The sequence below is a fragment of the Miscanthus floridulus genome, chromosome 8 (assembly GCF_019320115.1).
Source record: "Miscanthus floridulus cultivar M001 chromosome 8, ASM1932011v1, whole genome shotgun sequence".
NCBI classification, from domain to species: domain Eukaryota; kingdom Viridiplantae; phylum Streptophyta; class Magnoliopsida; order Poales; family Poaceae; genus Miscanthus; species Miscanthus floridulus.
Window position 1 is genome coordinate 147,709,932 of NC_089587.1, and position 18,856 is coordinate 147,728,787.

General features: G+C 45.8%; 1 protein-coding gene and 2 pseudogenes across 1 annotated transcript; 2 read left to right on the forward strand and 1 right to left on the reverse strand.

The window, feature by feature from the left end:
* Positions 1–784: 784 nt before the first annotated feature.
* On the reverse strand, positions 785–1,650 carry LOC136473646 (pectinesterase inhibitor 8-like). The gene has a single exon (XM_066471303.1). It carries the CDS (start codon positions 1,545–1,547, stop codon positions 987–989), a length of 561 nt encoding a protein of 186 aa, XP_066327400.1. The 5' UTR covers positions 1,548–1,650; the 3' UTR covers positions 785–986.
* A 213-nt stretch (positions 1,651–1,863) lies between these two features.
* Positions 1,864–6,950, forward strand: LOC136473647 (uncharacterized; annotated as a pseudogene).
* A 681-nt stretch (positions 6,951–7,631) lies between these two features.
* LOC136469993 (pentatricopeptide repeat-containing protein At3g29230-like) lies at positions 7,632–9,179 on the forward strand (annotated as a pseudogene).
* The last annotated feature ends 9,677 nt before the right edge of the window (positions 9,180–18,856 follow it).

Below are 18,856 nucleotides of genomic sequence, written 5' to 3' on the forward strand. Positions count from 1 at the left end.
CGGAGGACATCAGCCGAAGGAGACATCATGGTCGAGATGAATTTCCACAGTGACGCCTTCAGGAAGGGTACGACGCCGATTGCGCCGCCGTCGCTTGTCCAGGAATGGACCGGGTTTCCACCCGTGGAAGACATGGCTGGGGGCACGAGAACACGACGCCCCCAACAAGGAAATCGGCGCCCACAGGCGTCGCCGTCGCCAAGGCTTTCACCTGAGGTGCCCCTAGCACATACGTCGAGCCAAGATGCCAGACCCTAGCCTGTCGCCACTGTCGTCATCACTGTCATCCCGCAGAAGCCCCTCCAGAGGGGCATCGACGCATCGACTGCTCACAGCAGCCGCACAGCTGCGTCGGCCGTCACCCCCTCCGACCGGGCAACATGCAGAGCTGGACTTACCCTGCCACGCGCGTCACCCTGCCGCACGCCGAAGCCGTCGCCAGCTGTCGTCGCTGGCTCAAGCACCCGCCGTCGACGCTGCCGACCTCCGCCAGTCACCGTCAGATGCATGCCCCACCACGAGCGTTGCCCCCTGTCCGGGGGCACCGGATCTGGCCGTCAGGGCGCCAGACCCAGTGTCCCCGGCTGGCGCCGCCGCCTCCGCGCCATGGTCGAGGAGGAAAGAGGTAAGCGGAGGAGGAAGGAGCCGCCGCCACCGCCCCGCGTCTGTACTGGCACTGGCCAGCGCCGCCGCAGCCGCAGCAGGTGGCCCAAAAGATGGGGCGTGCGTATAGACTATACAGACGTGTAATAAAAGTGGCAAAAGAGATGAACACTGAACAGTACAGCGGGCTGCAATAAAACGCTTTTATTCCATCATCACATTACATTTTTCAGCGGCGACAAGTTCGGGTAACTGCCATCTCGTCCGCGTTTTGTCTGGCGTGTAACCAACGGATCACAAGTTCACACAACACGCCGGCGGATCGCGACGACGCAGAAGCCAGCGCATCACCTGCCTGGCCGGTACGGTACCCATCGCTCGGCCTAGTCGATGAGGTCGGTGATGGCCGTGCAGACGACCGCGATCTTGGCGGACTCCTCGCCCCACCGCGCGACCTGCGGCGGCGGGCGCAGTGCGGCGCGCGCGAAGGCGTCGTCGCACCGGCGCGCCATGGACGCCGCCTCGGCGGCCTTGCCCTTGCCCGCCGCGTAGTCGCGACGGTTGATCGCGTCGTACGCCTCCGCGAACGCCGACTCCGCCGCGTCGTACAGCCTCTGGCACTGCTCCAGGACCGCCCGCGCCTGGGCGTCGCCCGGCGGCTTGGTGGCCAGCAGGGCCTTGATGTCGTAGACGGCGTCCCCAGCGGTGGCCACGCCCACGTCGGCGGCCACCTTGGCCAGGGCCCAGGTGTCCGCGTCGGGGCTGTCGTGGTGGTGGCTCAGCCTCGACACGCAGAAGCCGTAGTCCACGCGCCGGTCGCGGGCCGCCGCCGCCGCGCACGTCGTCTCCGGGGTGGCGCCGACGCCGTCGACGCTCAGCGCGAGCGCCGCCGCCGCCGCGACGAGGGCCGCGGCGGCCAGAGCGCGAGCCGTGGAAGGCATCATCGATCTGCTAGCTAACCGGCGCTAGAGCTTGGTGGCTGTGCTTTCTTGAGCTGAGTGCCGGGGCCGGGTGGCGTGGAGTGAGGAGTCTGCTCGTCTGGTCTGTTACGAGCTGGGACAAATCAGACACGGGGTAGTAGTAGTAGTACGCTGCCAGCAGGATTCTCTAGATCTCCAGGGGGCCCGTCCTGTTATTTTGGTCCACTAAACACATGGCGCGGCCGACGCTTATATCCGTGACTCTGGCCCATCAAGGTTTAGTTGGGCCAGAGTTCTCTTTAAGCAGACGGACGATCCAGCCCAGGTGCAGGGGGCAGAACCCAAACCCCCTCGTGCCCCTCGGCTCGTCGCCATTCCGGCTGCTCGACGCTTCGAAGAGGAGACCAGCAACTGCTGCAGTTGAAGCGGAAGCACCGAAGCAACCCTCCAATCGTGCTCTCTCGCATCTGAATCCGATCCAGGCGAAGCGTCGCGAGTCCGGGTAAGTGGCCGCAACTAGGCTCCACGCATCTACATTCGCGTCCGAATCCTGCACTAGATTCATGCCCGCACCATCTTGATCCGAACGCGGTGCAAGGTGCGCGTTTTCGTTTTTCCTTTTTTTGAGTCTCCCCGCGAGAATCGGCGGTGTTTGTGTGGGCTGTTCCATTTCCATGGTAACCTAGCTTTAGTTTTGCTTTCTGTGTTAGATCCTAGATTGAACCCTAATTTCTAGTTGTGCGATTTAAACTTTTGGTGGAACCCTAGTTAGATTGCTGCCCCGGAGGTTTCATACTCTGTATTTGACTTCTAGTTAACCATCACTTGACCTTGTCCCCTGATTTGTTTGCAGGTTCAAGTTTTACTTAATCACTTGGTGACCATAAACAAGGTATATGTTTCTCACCTTGAGGTTCTGTTGTGTCATCTATATGTTGTACTACCTATGCCTGTGCTAGATGCCTACCTGCTTCTTTGAGATGCGCTTGCTCTTTTCATGTTCTGCTAGGCTGTGAAATTTGTAATGTAACATTGGTGTATTACCTTTAGTGTCCGGTAGATTGGCAATATTCGCTGTTTTGCGCTCTGCTAGTGCTGTGCAGGTGCCCTTTCATAAGTTGGTTTCCATACAAAATCAGAAATCTGGTATTTTGTTGTAACTTGTACTAGTGTTTTATGTTCCAATTGTGTGAGGCTGATTGTTTAAGACATTAGATTAGATGAAACTGTGCAATGAAATTGGGTGATAATTTATGCATTGTTTGGAGTTGTCACATTGCTTTTCTTGGCTCCTAAGAGGACAGCTCACTCAAGTGTGGTTTTTGGTTGACATCCTGAGATGCAGTTGACTTGACCATATGCTTTGTAACTTCTGTTGCTTAGTAGCTGCAGCCTGCAATTGCAGTAATGAATGCTTTGATGCAACCTGCTTCAGAGCTATCTTGGCGATAGTAAATCATCTATGCTTAGCTGTCAGAATGGTGTACTCAGTACTAGCAAATGGGGGAAACTGGGAATCATGGTACTATCTTGTTTTTTTGAATGCACACATTTCACATCAGATTCAATATTTATTCTCTTTCATGGAACTAGTGTTTGGAAAACTTGAACACGATTGATTCCAGTTTACAAGTTGGCTTATGCAGAACAACAGAAGGTGAACCTTAGTAATTTGTAAAGGCATCAAACAAATATTCCTTTGCCTTTATTTTACTATGCACTAGTGCTGGGAACAGGGCCATAGGTGTGCTTGTGAACAAATCAGGATGATACCTTCCATCCATCCAGGATATTTTTTTTCTCGAAAAACGCAGGAGAGCTGCACTTCATTATATTAAGAAGAAAGCATCCATCCAGGATATTGAACAGTTAGTATTCAAAATTATTCTCGACCCTAGGGAAACTTAGTTCCATGATTGTGGTTAAAGCTAATGCGTACTGGTTGAGCAATACCTTTGATTTATACATCCTATATAATTATGATGACGTGGATACACAAGGATTTGTGATTTTTTGTTTTGATTGGAAGCAGTGCTGTAAGAGTTGTGAGAAAGCATGTTCCAGTAAACAATATATATATATATGCAAGCTTGGGTCAGCTAATGATCAACAACAACAACAACAACATAGCCTTTCAGTCCCAAGCAAGCTTGGGTCAGCTCATGATCAACTTGAATTTAATTGATCATAACTGCTTTATTCATTTTTTGCTTGCTGTTTTACCTTGAAGCTTATTTGTGCTATCTGATTGTGATTTCTTAGAACGACTAGTTTTACTGATTGCATTGGTACTAGTAAGAGGGTTAAGTAGGCACTCTTCATTAGCATTAACTCACTTATGAATCATTTGAATCCATGAAATTACTACAAGGAATATGCTGTGAAGTTTAATCAACTTATTAGTGTTGGTTTTGCAATAGAATTAGGCGACATTGAGTTCAGTTTTGTTATGTACCTTGGATGGTTATTAAGTTATACTCTTGTCAGCTTGAGTAGTTATCACGAATTTAGCAATGCTACTATCTTACTTTCTTTCATTGCATTATTTTGAATTTCTGAGTAGAGTTCTCAAGGAATATTTTTGCTGTTATAGATGTCATTGCATATTGGGCGGCTTTCCCAAGATGTGCGGCAAAGTTATCTTGAACATCTGTTCCAGAGGTTTGGTCGTTGCACTGTTAACCTGAAAGATGGATATGGGTTTGCTGTATATGATTCTGATGACGATGCAACTCGAGCCATGAGGGCCCTGCATGGGAAATATGTTTGTGGGGAGCGCATTACTGTTAATTGGTCAAAGCAGCAGCCCAGATTTTCTCAGGGTTTCAGGAGAAGTTCGAGATTTGTTGAATTGTCTCGCGGAAGGAACTTCAGAGATGCTAGGGACAATATTAGGTTCAGGGATCCTCTAGCTCGGAATAATCAACCAGCAAATCATGATCAGAGTCATAATTCTGATGCTGGGCTAGAAAAGGAATCTGGTAAATTTGCTGAGGTTGTCAATGATGCTGGACAAAACGTTGGCGATGATCCAGGGGATGTAAAGAGGGATGAAGGTGGTACAAACGATGAAGGTCCAGGGGAGGTGAAGACTGATGAAGGTGGTACAGCTGATGCAAATATAATAGAGCATGATAGATGGGCTGGGAAAGGTACCCCTGGTGGAGACGGTGATGATTTTGACCGCTATGAGCCTTATCATGGATATGAAAGGCAAGAAGAAACAGAAAATGTGATTAAAGCAAGTTCTTATGATTCTCGTGAACACAAACTTTCTTCAGAGAAGTGGAAAGAGCACCCTGACAAACATGTTGACATAAGCCATGATAAATCAAGATCTCCTCCAACATGTTACAGTTGTGGTGTTTCTGGCCATGTTGCACGTAATTGCCCTCATGGAATAGATGATAACTTCATACCAAGGAGAGATGGATTGAACTTTAGGGAAAAGTGGCAGCTGAGGCAGAGAAGATTTGGGTCGCCCTCGAGGAGGCGACCACAATTTCATATTCATCCATTGGACCAAACAAATCATAGAGTTCAAGATGGTAGGACGCCATTTGCTGAGAGGAATATGCTAATGCATTGGCCGAGAGATGGCAGGAGACATGCCCACTACAGTGAAAACATGCCACAAACAAACAAGGAAGGACGCAAGAGAAGCAGATCTGAAAGGTCACGGGGATCATCGCCTTCTTCAGAACCTTCAAGGCGCTCTAACCATGCTAATGTTAAGAGATCTCATTCCAACAGGACTTCCTCAGACTCAAGATCTAAATCCCCCCCGATCCCGACCTCGATTTAAAGCACATTCCCCAACTTATTCTGCACATTCTAGTTCAAAATCATCTCAACCAACTCAGCATGAAGGATCAAGATCAAATATCAACCATCCTGTTCCATTTTCAGTATCTGCTTCACCACAGCACAAATCATCTCCTGATGTAGAGAACAAAAATCTAGTTGGTCTGATGAATTCTCAATTGGAGGACAATTTGGAGTTCAGGACAAGATCTGAAGTAAAAAATCTGGATGAGAACAAGCAAGAAGGGAATGGTTCAGTTTTGAACAGCAAGGTCCTGAATGGGGAAACGCTTGTTCGTATCAAGAATGCTAATGTTACTGGTTACACAGGGACTGACTTCGATAAGAACTTGGTTGATGATAATGCTGCCAATAGAGTGCTTAGCCAGAATGCTAACTTTGAGGACTCTTTGTCAGTGAAATCAAAGCATGACGTTCTGGCCAAAAATGGGAGAAACAAGTCTTTGAAGCTAACAACTAATGAAGTGATCTCAGCTCTGAAGCACTATGGGATTGAGGCACAAGAGGGAGATTCATCAGATCAATCTGTGGAGAAGTACTTCGGTGCTGCACGCCTGTGGCCTTGGGAAATCATTTACTATCGCAGGCGTAAGAAAGGTCCGATATCTACCGAGAATTATGCTAAGCGACTTGAGCAGAACAAAGAATTTGGTATTGTGGATCAGTATGTCAGAAGCAGCAGTGGTTGGTGGGAGTGTCATTAAAGGAAGTCTAGTTGCTTCTGAGGCTTTACATGAATAGCCATTTGCATCCTGAGAGTCCATTTTGAGGATAACAAGGTTTGTGTGCTCCTGTTAGGTTTCATTTCTGTATTGCGTTAGGGCATCTTTGGATGTGATTAGGCCAAATCTCTTCAGATTGGAAGGGAAAATGAAAATTTTCCCTGCCAACCTGGGTGAGCTGAGTGTAAAACCTACCTATCCAAACAAACAACATTTTATTTTCATTCCCAATATTAGTGTTATATGAACCACAAGTAATAGGTGTTGTCAACGTTAGTAGAGCCCTTAACACAAGAACCTCAAGTAATTGGTGTTTCCATTGCTATGATTCTGATAGGTAAAAGTATATGCCTAAAGGCTTCATGTTGGAAAATGGTAATACACTGTGTTTCTATCAGTGTTTTACGATCTTGTCACATGTAGATGTTGGTACCAATTGTCCATCTCATGTGTCTTTTGAGTTGCAATGTTTGAAGGTTCAATCCCAACAGGCTCAAGGATGTTTTGCGATTTTAGAAGAGTGGGACCAGCATCATGTTTAGCAAATCCATGATAAAGTTGAAAGTTGTTGCTTCATCAAGGTCTGGATATGTGAGGATAAAGGATATTAGTCCACCAGAAGTAATATTTGTAAGCAGCTACCTTCATGTATGACGTTAGCACATGCAGCGTATTCATATTTGTTGTCAAGAGCACATTGATGAGAGTATGGCACTTTTGAGGCCCTTCTGCTTCAGTGGCTTCTCTACTTCTGATTGTTACCTGGGGTTGAGTTGTTAGCATGAAAATGGCACTGTCGTGGGTGGAGAATTATCAGTTATTGTTGTTTGGGTACATCTGCACTGCACTGGTATGGAACCATCCTGTGAAATTCTCTGTATGATCAGCAGGTTGTGATATTATTCTTGTTGCTGGATTACTACAGTGGTTGCTCCCCCAGGGATGGTTCTGCAGGATGTTCTTCCCTCAGTTACTAACATTTGGATGGGAGTGAACTTAATATTGTGCATCCGCTTTCAATCTTGATTCTTGAGTTGTCATTATCTTGTTCCTTTCCTGAGTTGAGAAGCTAGATGAAACAACCAGTTACAAGGTATGCAAAGAAGTTTGCATCTTTTGTTTACTCGATTATTACTTGAACCTTTTTCCCTTTATTACTGTTACTGTTTTCAGCACATGCTCTGAATCCTTCTGAGCTTTTTTGTTGTTCTGCTGCTCAGGCAAGTAGAAGTAGTAATCTATACATAATAATAAATAAGCAAAATTTTCGGCCACCTTCCCCTAACTATCGGTAGTCGAGAATTTCTTCCGTTTAGACTATATGACCTTATTAGATAGTTATAGGACAAATAGATCTTTCTGAGTCTGAATAAACTGAATAGGAATAGGAATCCTAATTCAAATAGAAAATAAATTAGACAAAATCTTATTTTACTCTCTATATAGCAAAGTGTCTCTTTCAACCCGGCTTTTTACTTCTCATAACATAATACATCCACCATATTGCATTGATGCCCGCAATCCGAAGTTTGTGCCTGGCAAAGAGACTAGGCCTACCACGATGCGTCGGTGTTGTGCCCGGTAAGAGACTGAGTCCTCCTCCAAGTGCATTATCTTAGAATCAATCATTTATAAGGAAAACAATCCAAATCATATCACACCAAAAAGGAAAAGGAGAGGCGAGCAAACGCCAATTTTCTGTTCGTTTCCAGTTTTGGTACGTCTGTTTTTCTCTGTCTGGAGTCCTATTTTAGTTCGATCATCATTGTAGCTCGAGTTCAAGTTGGACGGAGCCTCCTTAAGGACTACGCCAGCGAGCGGCAGCTCGACTAGATCCATGGCCTGCTCGTCACCTCCTCCTCCCTGGTCTCCCGACGCTGCTCGTCCGCCGCGCCACGGCCCACGTGGACCTGCTCTTCTCCTCCTTACGAGAGACCGAGCCCCCCAGCCCCGGCACAGTCGCTCTCTACAACGCCATGATCCGGGGCTGCGCGTACCATGGCTCCACGAGCGCGCGCTGGAGTTGTTCGCCGAAGTGCCGCGTCATGGTGGGCAGGGCCTCGCCCTCGCCCCGGCCCCGGACAACTTCACCTACCCGTACATCGTGGACGCGTGCGCGAGGCTGCGGATGAGGCGGGCCGCCCAGGCGGTGCACTGCCGCATGCTCAAGGAGGGGCTCGCCGTCGTGCCAGCCATCGGCAGCTCGCTGCTCGCGCTCTACGTCGCCCGCGGGTTGGCCTCTGCAATAGGATGGTGACATGGTGTCGGTGTACGTCAAAGGCCGGAGACGTGAGGAGTGCGCGGGAGGTGTTCGATGCCATAGCGGACAGGGACATCGGGTCATGGAACGCGATGCTCACCGCGTACGTCAGAACGGCGGATGTCGTGGCAGCGAAGGAGCTGTTCGCGACGATGCCGGCCGGTGAAGAACGTCATACCATGGACGACAATGATCAGGGCGCTGTCCAACGCGGGGGATTTCACCGGCACGAGGGCACTGTTCAACCGGATGCCTGAGAGGAACCTGGTGTCCTGGAAGGCTGGAACTGCATCTCTCGAGTTACACCAGGCACGGAAGATTCCTGCTTGAAGGTCTCAAACCGGACAGCTTTGGCTTGCGAGAACTTGAGGAAGCTGACGCTCGGCAGATGGATCCATGCCAACCATTGACTCCGGCGCTCCATGTCCATGCTGAGGTTGGGACAGCCTTGGTCGAGATGTACGCCATGTGCGGCGACGTGGCCCGCACATTCGTTGTCTTCGAAGATGGACAGCAAGGATGTCTTCCCGTGGAATGTTATGATCAGAGCCCTCGCCGTGCATAGACGAGCCGACGACGCGCTCAGGCTGTTTGGTGTCATGAGGAAACAAGGGTTCCGGCCCAGCCATGGGCGCCCTGCTGGCGTGCAAGGGTGGGTCTCTCGTCGACGAAGGCCGCAGGATGTTTTGACATGATGCGGAGGGACTATTGCATCCCACCGTCATTGAAGCACTAACCTGCTTGATCGATCTGCTCTCCTGCAGCAGTCATGTCGATGAAGCGGTGGGCACTGCTTGGCGGGTGTAGGATTGAAGCTGGCATCTTCACACAACTTCCTTTTTCCCTTATCAAAATAATTCCAATAAATATCATGTTCTGCTATATGCCCTATATCATTAACGTAACGCGTATATGCTTTATTCTTGGCAAAGAGTAATGCTATCTATTAGTGTTGTCAGTATAAAAACTTTCTTATAAATGGTGTGTATGTTTTTTTTTCTCATTTTCTTTCTTGCTTTGTGTTTGAATGTCTGAGCAACTACTACTCCTTGGGTAAAAGACAAGTGTTTCCTTGATCATGTTGAAATCCTATTCACATTTACATTTATTTTGATTATTACATTATGCAAGCATGTGTCATAATTTGCTGTGAGGTGGAGCAAAAGATGGCGTGGTGCTTATTGGGCAGTGGCACGAGCCTAGAAAGAGTAGGGAGAGGGAGAAAACCAATGAATTTGCGTGCAAGCATGGATTGTTAGGTCAGTATGGTTGGATACTTTGTCCAAAGGGCCTTACAAGATCATCTGGGGATCATTTTAAATATGCTTGAAGGGTTACAATATTAGGTCTTATAGATGAGGGGGTTACGTAGACTTTTAATATGCCACATTATTAAAACCACTTTAAAAACCGCCTTAGAGGTTATTTAGACTGTTTTTAATAGTTTAAGGGGTAGAATATATTGATTTATAGGTGAAAGGGTGAAGTAGACAACTACCAATACGTTGAGGGCTTAAGTAAACTTTTTTTGTTGGATAAATCTAAGTGTCCTATGTCTATGTAAGTTCGAGTAAGCGTGTCTAGACTCTAGACATGTTATAGACTTTGGTTTCAAGATGAATGACAATGTATGACGCTATTGTTGAATAAATGTCCAAGCTGCATGTCGTCCAGGTGATCAAAATATAAATTATATTTAACTTTGTGTAAATCTGAGGCTCTTGCAAAAGTGGCCCGATCCTGCATTAGTTTGCCTTAAGTAATAGACCACGGTGAACTCAGCTATGCAACCTTTATGCTGCGCCGCGCCAAGCGTGACGCTGCGGTTTGGTCGATTGTGACTGATGACGGGTAACAGCTCGTCGTGACTCTGGCTGTATCTGTCTGTGTAAACGGTGTGCCTGCTATATATGCTCATGGCAGAGCAGGCGAAAGCACAGATTTTTTTATTTTATTTTATCACACATACATTCGAGAGGGGAGAGACCGGCACTTACGGACGCATCATCAATGGCAGGTGACATCAGGTTTGCTAGATGTTGCATCCATTTCTTGCTTCAGATTGACAGCTTTGGCCTGTCTGGCTGTGGAAGATTTCGATTTCTCTTGCCGGCTTTCGCCCCCTCCCCATTCATGCCGGAAAGCCGATGCGCTCTTTTGCCCTGCTGCGTTGCGTAGCATCACTTCTGTTTGGTGCTTTACAAGTGCAACCACCACAGATTACGATCAGAAACCAGCGCCCAAATCAATGTCCGGCACTTGAACAGAGAGTGAAGCTGCTTGCTAAATGTAGAAATGTGTTCGGCACATGGTTTCTTCAAGTGCAGTTATTGCCTGGCGATGGTTATTATTACTCCGGTTTTGAGTCTTTTCAGTTCTGAAAAAAAAAGAAACAGGACTGACGTAGCCTGTTCGGGAGGCCGTATCGTATCGTGGATTATTTACTGCTGGCTGGTTTGGTGTGAGAGAAAAACACTGTTCCCGGTTGGAAATTTACGATCGTTTACGAACAAGCGAACAGGCTTAGCTGTGGCAGCCTGTTTCTATAGCTATGTTAAGGATGGGTGACGCGATTAGTCGTGGAGAGGAGAGGACGGTTGGACAATGGACGATGGAGGCGTGATGCTCATCGCATCGCATCGGATTGGCCACTAATGATTGCCTTGTTCGCGCTTGGCTGATAAGGCATGACTAAAAGTACCGTTAACTGATTTGTTTTGAGAGAAAAATACTATTTATTGACTGAAAAAGTATGATTTATAAGTCAAACGAATAGGACGCAGAACTAATGAACAGTAAAACAATAAGCAATCAGTAGCTTTTTTTTTTTTTGTTAACGAACAGTATTTTTCTCTCGCAACAAATCAGTCAAACGAAATGGGCACTAGATCGGGGGTGTCCTGATTAAGCGACGGATAGCAGAGCAGCCTGTAGCTAGCTCTTCAATTCAATACGCTCACTCGTCTCGGCTGTCGCTCCACTAATTCTTATTCATGCGCTGCGGTTGTATAAATGGCGCGACATAAAGCATGCGTGCCCGTGCACCGCAGCCTATGCTACTCTCTGATGATGCTATTGCTACATCAGAGTAGCTTCTAAATTTTGCTCCAAATAACAATTCTACGGTTTTAAAGTTTTCACTTACGGTAGTTCCAATAATGTTAAAAGAGCTAGCTCATAGAATAAATTTTATTGAATAAAAAGAGAGAATGATAAAATAGCTTTTCATGATTCATGTGTTTTTGCTTATACATTTTTTTCTATACAAACATGTTAGGTTACTCTATTTTTATTTTAAAGTTTATGTAAGTTAGCAAGTTGACTATTGTTAAGGGTGCTCTTAGAGAACAAGTTCTTCAAAGTCCAAACAATACCTTAAACAGAAGTGACAATAATACCGTTGCTAGGTACATGCACAAAATTGTATTTGTAATCCCATTTCTAGAAATTAAAACTATTTTTGTTCAAATTTTGCAAGTGATATTGTTATATTAATATACTTAATTATAAACGGTATGGTATAAATAAAAAACAATATGCACAGTCCTTTAAACAAAATAGAAACATGTCCTGTCAAGCAATATGTTTAAATATCTACTGATATTTTTCCATGATAATTGCCACTACTACATAAACGGTTTATAGAGACAACTGCATTTTTTTAGGCAAAGGCGGCTCAATTCCCATCCACCTCTAATGTGACATCCATAGGGACCCACTAACTCTGTTGCCTCTGAAAAGGAACATTTCAAGAGGTGACTGGGAATCCTAGTTAGCCTCTACAAAAGGGCTATTTCAAGTGACGGCTTGAATTCTTAGCCGCCTCTAAAACACCATTTGTAGAGCCGCCTCTACTATTCTGAGCCTAGTGTATAAGTAGCCCCTCTTCATTCTCCTTGGGACAGAACTGTAGCCCGAGGAGGAAAAGCAAAGGGGCAGGGTGTTGGACAACTTCTCCAAAATTGCAAATATAAGGGGAAAGGTTTTGCTTTGATTTATTTGGATGATTTGACTCTAGAAGGTATGTACACGCTATTCCTAACATCTTTTTGAATGTTTAGTGGTAGATTACTTTATTAATTTGGTTATTGATTTCTCTCTCATTGTATGCTTGAAGCAATTATAAATGAAATTGGGTCAAATCTTTGAAGGTCCTAACGTTAAATTTAGTAGAGGAACAAGATTCTACCCTTATTTAGTGGTCATGTGTTGAGTTTTATGGTCTATTAGTTAGTTTTTGAATAGGGGTTAAGAGTTTGGATCTAACTAGATTTAGAACTAAAATTATTTAATTTGTTAGTCAATATCCATTAATTGTTTCTGAAAGGATTAAGTTGCATCAACAACGGGTTGAATATTAATTGTTCTTAGTTATTTTCTTTAAATTTCATATAACTATAATTATAAAGTAAAAAATGATTAATTGTTTGATTAGGGGGCTAATAATTAGACCTACATATGTATAGGTAGCTATGTAGAGATTTTCTATTTTGTCATAGTCATATGATTAAAGTAAAGTTGACCAATTTTATTTGTACTTGAAACAAGAATGACCTTGCACAAATGTTATAAATTGTTGTTATTTATATTAATTAATTGTTTTTTTGCTTTGATGTCTAAAAAGATGGACATGAACTCATGGATGTCCAGTTCATTAAGATGGAAGCCACTTTTCTGCTTTGGAGTGGATGGGTTCATTGAAGCTGTAGGGAAGCATGCTATGACCTAGAATGAAACCGGATTTTTTTTGTCCGCGTAGGAGCTGCAGGAACATACTCACTTCAAAAGATGTGAGTACAATCAGATCGCACTTGATCATGTAAGGTTTTGTGAAGAACTACACAATTTAGATCCATCATGACGAAGCGTTCTTTGATGCTGAGTTGAAAGAAGAATTTCATGACATAGATGAGTTACACATATATGGCTGATCTTGATGATGAAATGGGTGGCCATGGACAAGGTGGTGGTGCCAATGACGACGGACGTGATGGGGATGATGATAGCAGTGGTGGCTATAACGGTGGACGTATTGGGAACGAAGATGATGCTGGCTGTTTGGAGGAAATGCTTTGGAACATTGCACCAGAGGTGTTACTTAGGAGCACAAAAGGTCTAGAAAATTTGAAAATAGTAAAAAGTGCAGAGAGAGAGAGAGAGAGAGAGAGAGAGAGAGAGAGAGAGAGAGAGAGAGAGAGAGAGAGAGAGAGAGAGAGAGAGTTTGTATGGTGTTGAAAAAGTTGTTCGGCTCGTTGGGCAACACTATGTTTTGTGCTTGAGGTACTGATCCTGAAGCCTAAGTATGGTTGGTCAGACTACAATTTTAGTGATATGTTGCATCTCTTGTCATGGTTGCTCCCGCAACCTAACTCAGTTGGACATAGGAAGCAAACAAGCTCATTTTATGAGGGATATTCGCTACACGGACTATTTCATTGAGGTGAAAGAGATCACTTAGTGTGAGGTGAAAGGGCCAAACTAAGAGTAGTGGGTATGTTCCTGATTAGATACATTTGTTTGTTAATAAACTAGTGATGTAAGAGACTAAGTAATGAGGCATTGGTTTGTAAGGACTTCATATGGCAGAACCGCCCAAAATAACACACCTTCGGAGGCGCTTGTCTTCCACTAGACACTAACCACCACGAAAGCAAGCTACATTGGACGGTTCCGTCGAGCACACCCCAAGGGAGAACTCGAATAATCCACGTTTTTCCTCTAGGATCCAATAATAAGAATGAGTTTACAATACTTAGTCCATTTCATACATCAAGAGTTCTCAGAAATACATTATTACAATACCAAGTTTAGAGTGTGGAATTTAAATAGTGGAATTAAAATAAACTTCTAACGATAAGATACAAGGATCCGTCTGTGCCCACCAAAAGAATCCTCCACTCAACAGCTACTCCTCGAGCTGCACCTGCAACAGGGATAAATAAACCCTAAGTACACAATGTACTCACAAGACTTACCCGACTAGTGGGAATAACTTCCCGACTCCAAAGGATATGATAAGGTTAATGGTTTGCTGGGTTTCCTTTTTGCGAAAAGCCTTACTAGTAGTGAATCCTTATGGATGTTCTTATTAGCAGTCATGATTAGTTCATTTATCTAGCCATTCTATGTAAGCACCTATTCTACTTTCAAGCAAGAGTTGAGCAATCAGATCCATTTCACCATTTTTTATCTTCCAGTTCTTACTACGGTGCTAGATCATAGACAAGTCGTATCGTATTACATGGCGATTCATGAATCATTGTAGCCTAGCTGGGTACCCTGAAACAAACACCCCATTTGTACCCTAGGCACAAGCAGGACCAACCTACCACTCTCCTATCAAGGGGTCCAGGTCTCCATCTAAACTTGGACTCCAAGACCCCACTCCTGAGTCCCAGACTCAGTGTGGTGCTTAGACCTCCACCATCCCCGCCTCCAATCAGTCGGTCTAGAAAGAGCTGGAACCCACGACAAGAGAGCAACGAGCCTTCCCGGCTCCCATAAACAAGTTGTGCTCAGGATAATAAGTCTGTGACCTGACTAGAATCCAATGCAACGGTCGGTCCTTAACCGACACGGACAGGGAAAACAGTGTAACCAAGCTATGCCCCATGGGCCGTAGGACACAACCTCTTACACCCACCAATACCCGTACCATATCCCTGCTAGGTCTCCATTTCCTTTCACCATTTTATCATGAGAGTGATAATAATAATCACCTATTGTGAGTAACGACAGGTTACTGACGCTATCGATAGCCTAAGCATAGCAGCTACTCGACCTATGCTAGTTGGACTCCTGGGTAGGTATATATATGCATGTAGTATCAATATAAATCCTGTAACGTAAATGCACATCACATATATATATCTAGTGATCATTCAAAATAAGGGTTATGCACCGGGGCTTGCCTTGGGCAGGCGCGGTGTCAGCTCAGTCAGTCAGTGGTGGCTCTAGGACCTCCTCATGCATGAGGATCTCCTCCTCGTACTCCTCGATCACCTCCTTGAACTCATGGTCTCCGATGATCATGATCTCCACCAACTCATTCTCTACATGCATGCGATGATGATGCAACACTTAGTATCTTAGCAACAACAGCTCCTAAATTAAGAATACACATGGTAAACTACTAAGCTAGCTCTAATGACTAAGATACTAAGCTAACTATCATCTTCATCAAGTAAAGTGTTGGTTCAACTAACAAACACCTAGCTTTATAAATGAAGAATATATCTTTATTTCTACTAATGATTTAATGTATATTTGAAACAAAGAGCATTTAACTACCCTTATGTTAAGTCTATTCTAAAGCTACAAAAATTACAGTGAGCATATAATAATACCATGAAGCTACTATAAAATTTTCAAAGCTACAGCTATCACCATATTACCACAAAAATTACTATAATATTTAACCTAATAATATTAAGCACTCTCAAACGATTTAATAGTTCCTGGTATCAACAAATATATATATGAACTAAATACACCAACAGATAGAGCATAATTTTAGGAACTAACAAAATTAGTAAAACAATTTTTTGGATACCTACATAATTTTATATGATTTACCAAAGATCAGCTCAGAAATACAAATGAAAAGCTATTTCTATTCTCCACAAAAAGGTAAACCACTTTCGGCCTAACGCGGCCCACGCGGGGCAACGCGCGCGCGAGCGCACGGTGGCCCACAGGCGAGGCACGGCCCGCGGCGAGGAAACCCACGCGCATCGGCACTATTGCAAAAACGCCCCTAGACTATGAGCAAAACAACCCGCAATCCACGTTACTATTTCTATAGACAACGACTTTGCAATGGAACCCACGGATCTTTCTTCTCTTTTCAACGGCAAGGTCCTCGGCCATCCCCTCGCATTTCGGCGTGACGAGCGGTGGCACTAGCACTTATGCCAGCCACACAGGACCCCCGTTGACCTATCTACGAGTCTACCGCTCACCTAGGGTTCGACACAAGACGATGGGCAGCGGTTGCATGAGCCGGGACACCGTAGAGGGACCTCTCCACGACGGTGGGCACCCAGTAGCAATGGCAATGGCATTCAGGTGAGCCACAACAACAACAAGGCGGTAGGGGTAGCGGGTGAGCAATGACCACTCACCAGTGACCTTACCGAGAAGCTAGCTCAGCCAGAGACGACCAGAGTGAGGCTGGCCTCGTGTGCGCTATGAGGTGAACGACGAACCAAAAAGGCATGGCCGCATCAACGGCGAGGAGGCGGCACTAGAGCTGCGACTAGCATGCGCACGATGAAGAGGGACCAAGGCTAGCTAGTGGTGCTAAGGAATTGGCGTGGGATGAAGTGGTGGAGACTAGCCATGACGTGGGCGGCTATGGGCCATAACGGCACAACGACGTGCAAAGCTCCAAAATTGGAGCTCGACGTGATGCGAGTCAAGGCGGGGTGGGGTCGACTGTAGAGGGGGCCTGAAGGCGAAGATGCGAGCATGAGGAATTGATGAGAGGTGCTCACTCTCTGGCTTCACCATGACATGACGCGATGGTGGCGAAAAATAGAGGGAGAAAGAGGGAAAGAGAGAGAAGGCGCGACAGCTGGGCTCGGCCCGTCCACGCCTTGGTGGGACGCGAGCGGCGAGCATGAGAGGCCCACATGCTGGCGCTATGGACAATGCATGCGCGCATCCGACCGGCGTGGCCCGTGCGCCGTAGTGCCATAAATGGCATGGCGATGGTGGCTCACCCACGTGCGCATGACAGAGGTGACACGCACAAGGCTAGCAAAAGTGCAGAGGTGCAGTGGATCAGTGCAGATGTGACGACGACGCAATGGCAGCGACAACGTCGCGACGAGAGTACTGCCAGCAGTGCGAACACAACGACAGCGTAGCGCAGCCGCGATGGCACCCATATGGCAGTGCAAGGCAGAGCAGCAGGGCGCAGGGCCAATGGCTCGCTGCATCCGGCCTCGGCCATGCCTAGGCAGCGCGACGGCAGTGGCAGCGGCGTAGCACGGCCGCAGGACGGCCAGGTGCAGGTGAGCGACTTATGGTTGGCGGCCAGCGGCATGCCCACCATGGCCAGGCTACGGCAGCAGCAACCGGCCAGCGTGGCCATGTGTGTGCGTGCGCGCGCACTCGGCGCACCGACACCGCGGCATCAGGGCAGGACGGCCTGGTGACTGTGACCAACATAAGAAGATGGCCTGAGTTCATGTTATGCACGGATTTTAAAGCGTTCAAGAAGTCTAAACCGTTGATCCAATCCCCAAACCACTTTTGCTATACGTTAGAGGGCATATTAGGCTACTAAAACTAAAAGTGCATCCAGCCCTTTAGTGGGTTTTGGATGATTGAATGACAACATGATTAAAGGTCTAACCCATTTACTAAGTGTGCATAGGTAATAGGTTGTCTCATAGGTACTTAATAAAAGCTAAAATGATGTGTTGTTGTATAAACAATCTAGTTCAAGCACAAGATAACAATGCAAATGGAATTCATGCAAAGGCTTATTTATTGTGGGATTTTCATGTACTATATGAAAGCAAGCTCGGTAAGAATTAATTAATGAGGAACGAGGGATTGCATATGTAATGGTCTCATATTTGAAGCTTGGTAAATTGAAATGAAAAATATACAATACAAATGAATGGATGATTCAACATAAGGTGTTTCTTGATGGCTTGAGATGGTGAAGATAGCAAGGAAAGGCTTTGAGGTACTAAGCAAGGGTGAAGGGCAAGCGATGGCTTGGCAGCCGAAGAACCTAACTAGGGTGAAGAAGGAAGTACTTGCATTTAGTTGAGGTACTAATCAAGCTATGATGGTCATGTTGATGTGGAGGATCAAATCACTATTGGAGTATTTGATGGAAGTGACTTGATACATTTGGGATTATTCATATTTGATGAATGGAATCAAGTCACGTGCTCAAGATGGTTATGCTCAAGTGAAAAAGATCAAAGTTGACATGTTGACACCCTTACTTGAAGATTGAAAGAGACGACATCAATTCAAAAGAGATCAACTCAAGCGGTATAAATTCATTTTTTCTTTGATCTTGAGTTTAATAGATATGACGTACTATTAAGAGGGATGCATCATGTTGTAGATAATCATTCATAAGTGCTCATGCCAACCCTTGTGAGTTTTGAGTGTTTGAGAGACAAAAGAGCTAACTTGTTTGTCATTGGTCCGGTATTTGCCCAGCCACGGTAAAATACTTGGTGTTCTCGGGTTGGTTCGTCGGGAGTTCCAGCGTGAGTCGGGAGTTCCAGCAATCCTCGAGAGTTCTGACGTCTCATGCCTAACTGATACTTGGTGTTCTCGGGTTGGTTCGTTGGGAGTTCTGGCAATCATCAGCAGTTCCGACGTCCCGACAATTAACTGACTTAGAGAGTTCACTGTTCTGGTCATACCGGACGTATCCGGTATGGACGACCAGAGCCCAACATCTAGTTTTCAAATGAATTGAGGGTTGGGAGTTCTAACGTGAGTCAGGAGTTCCAGTATTTGTTGGGAGTTTCAATGCCGCACAACGATAC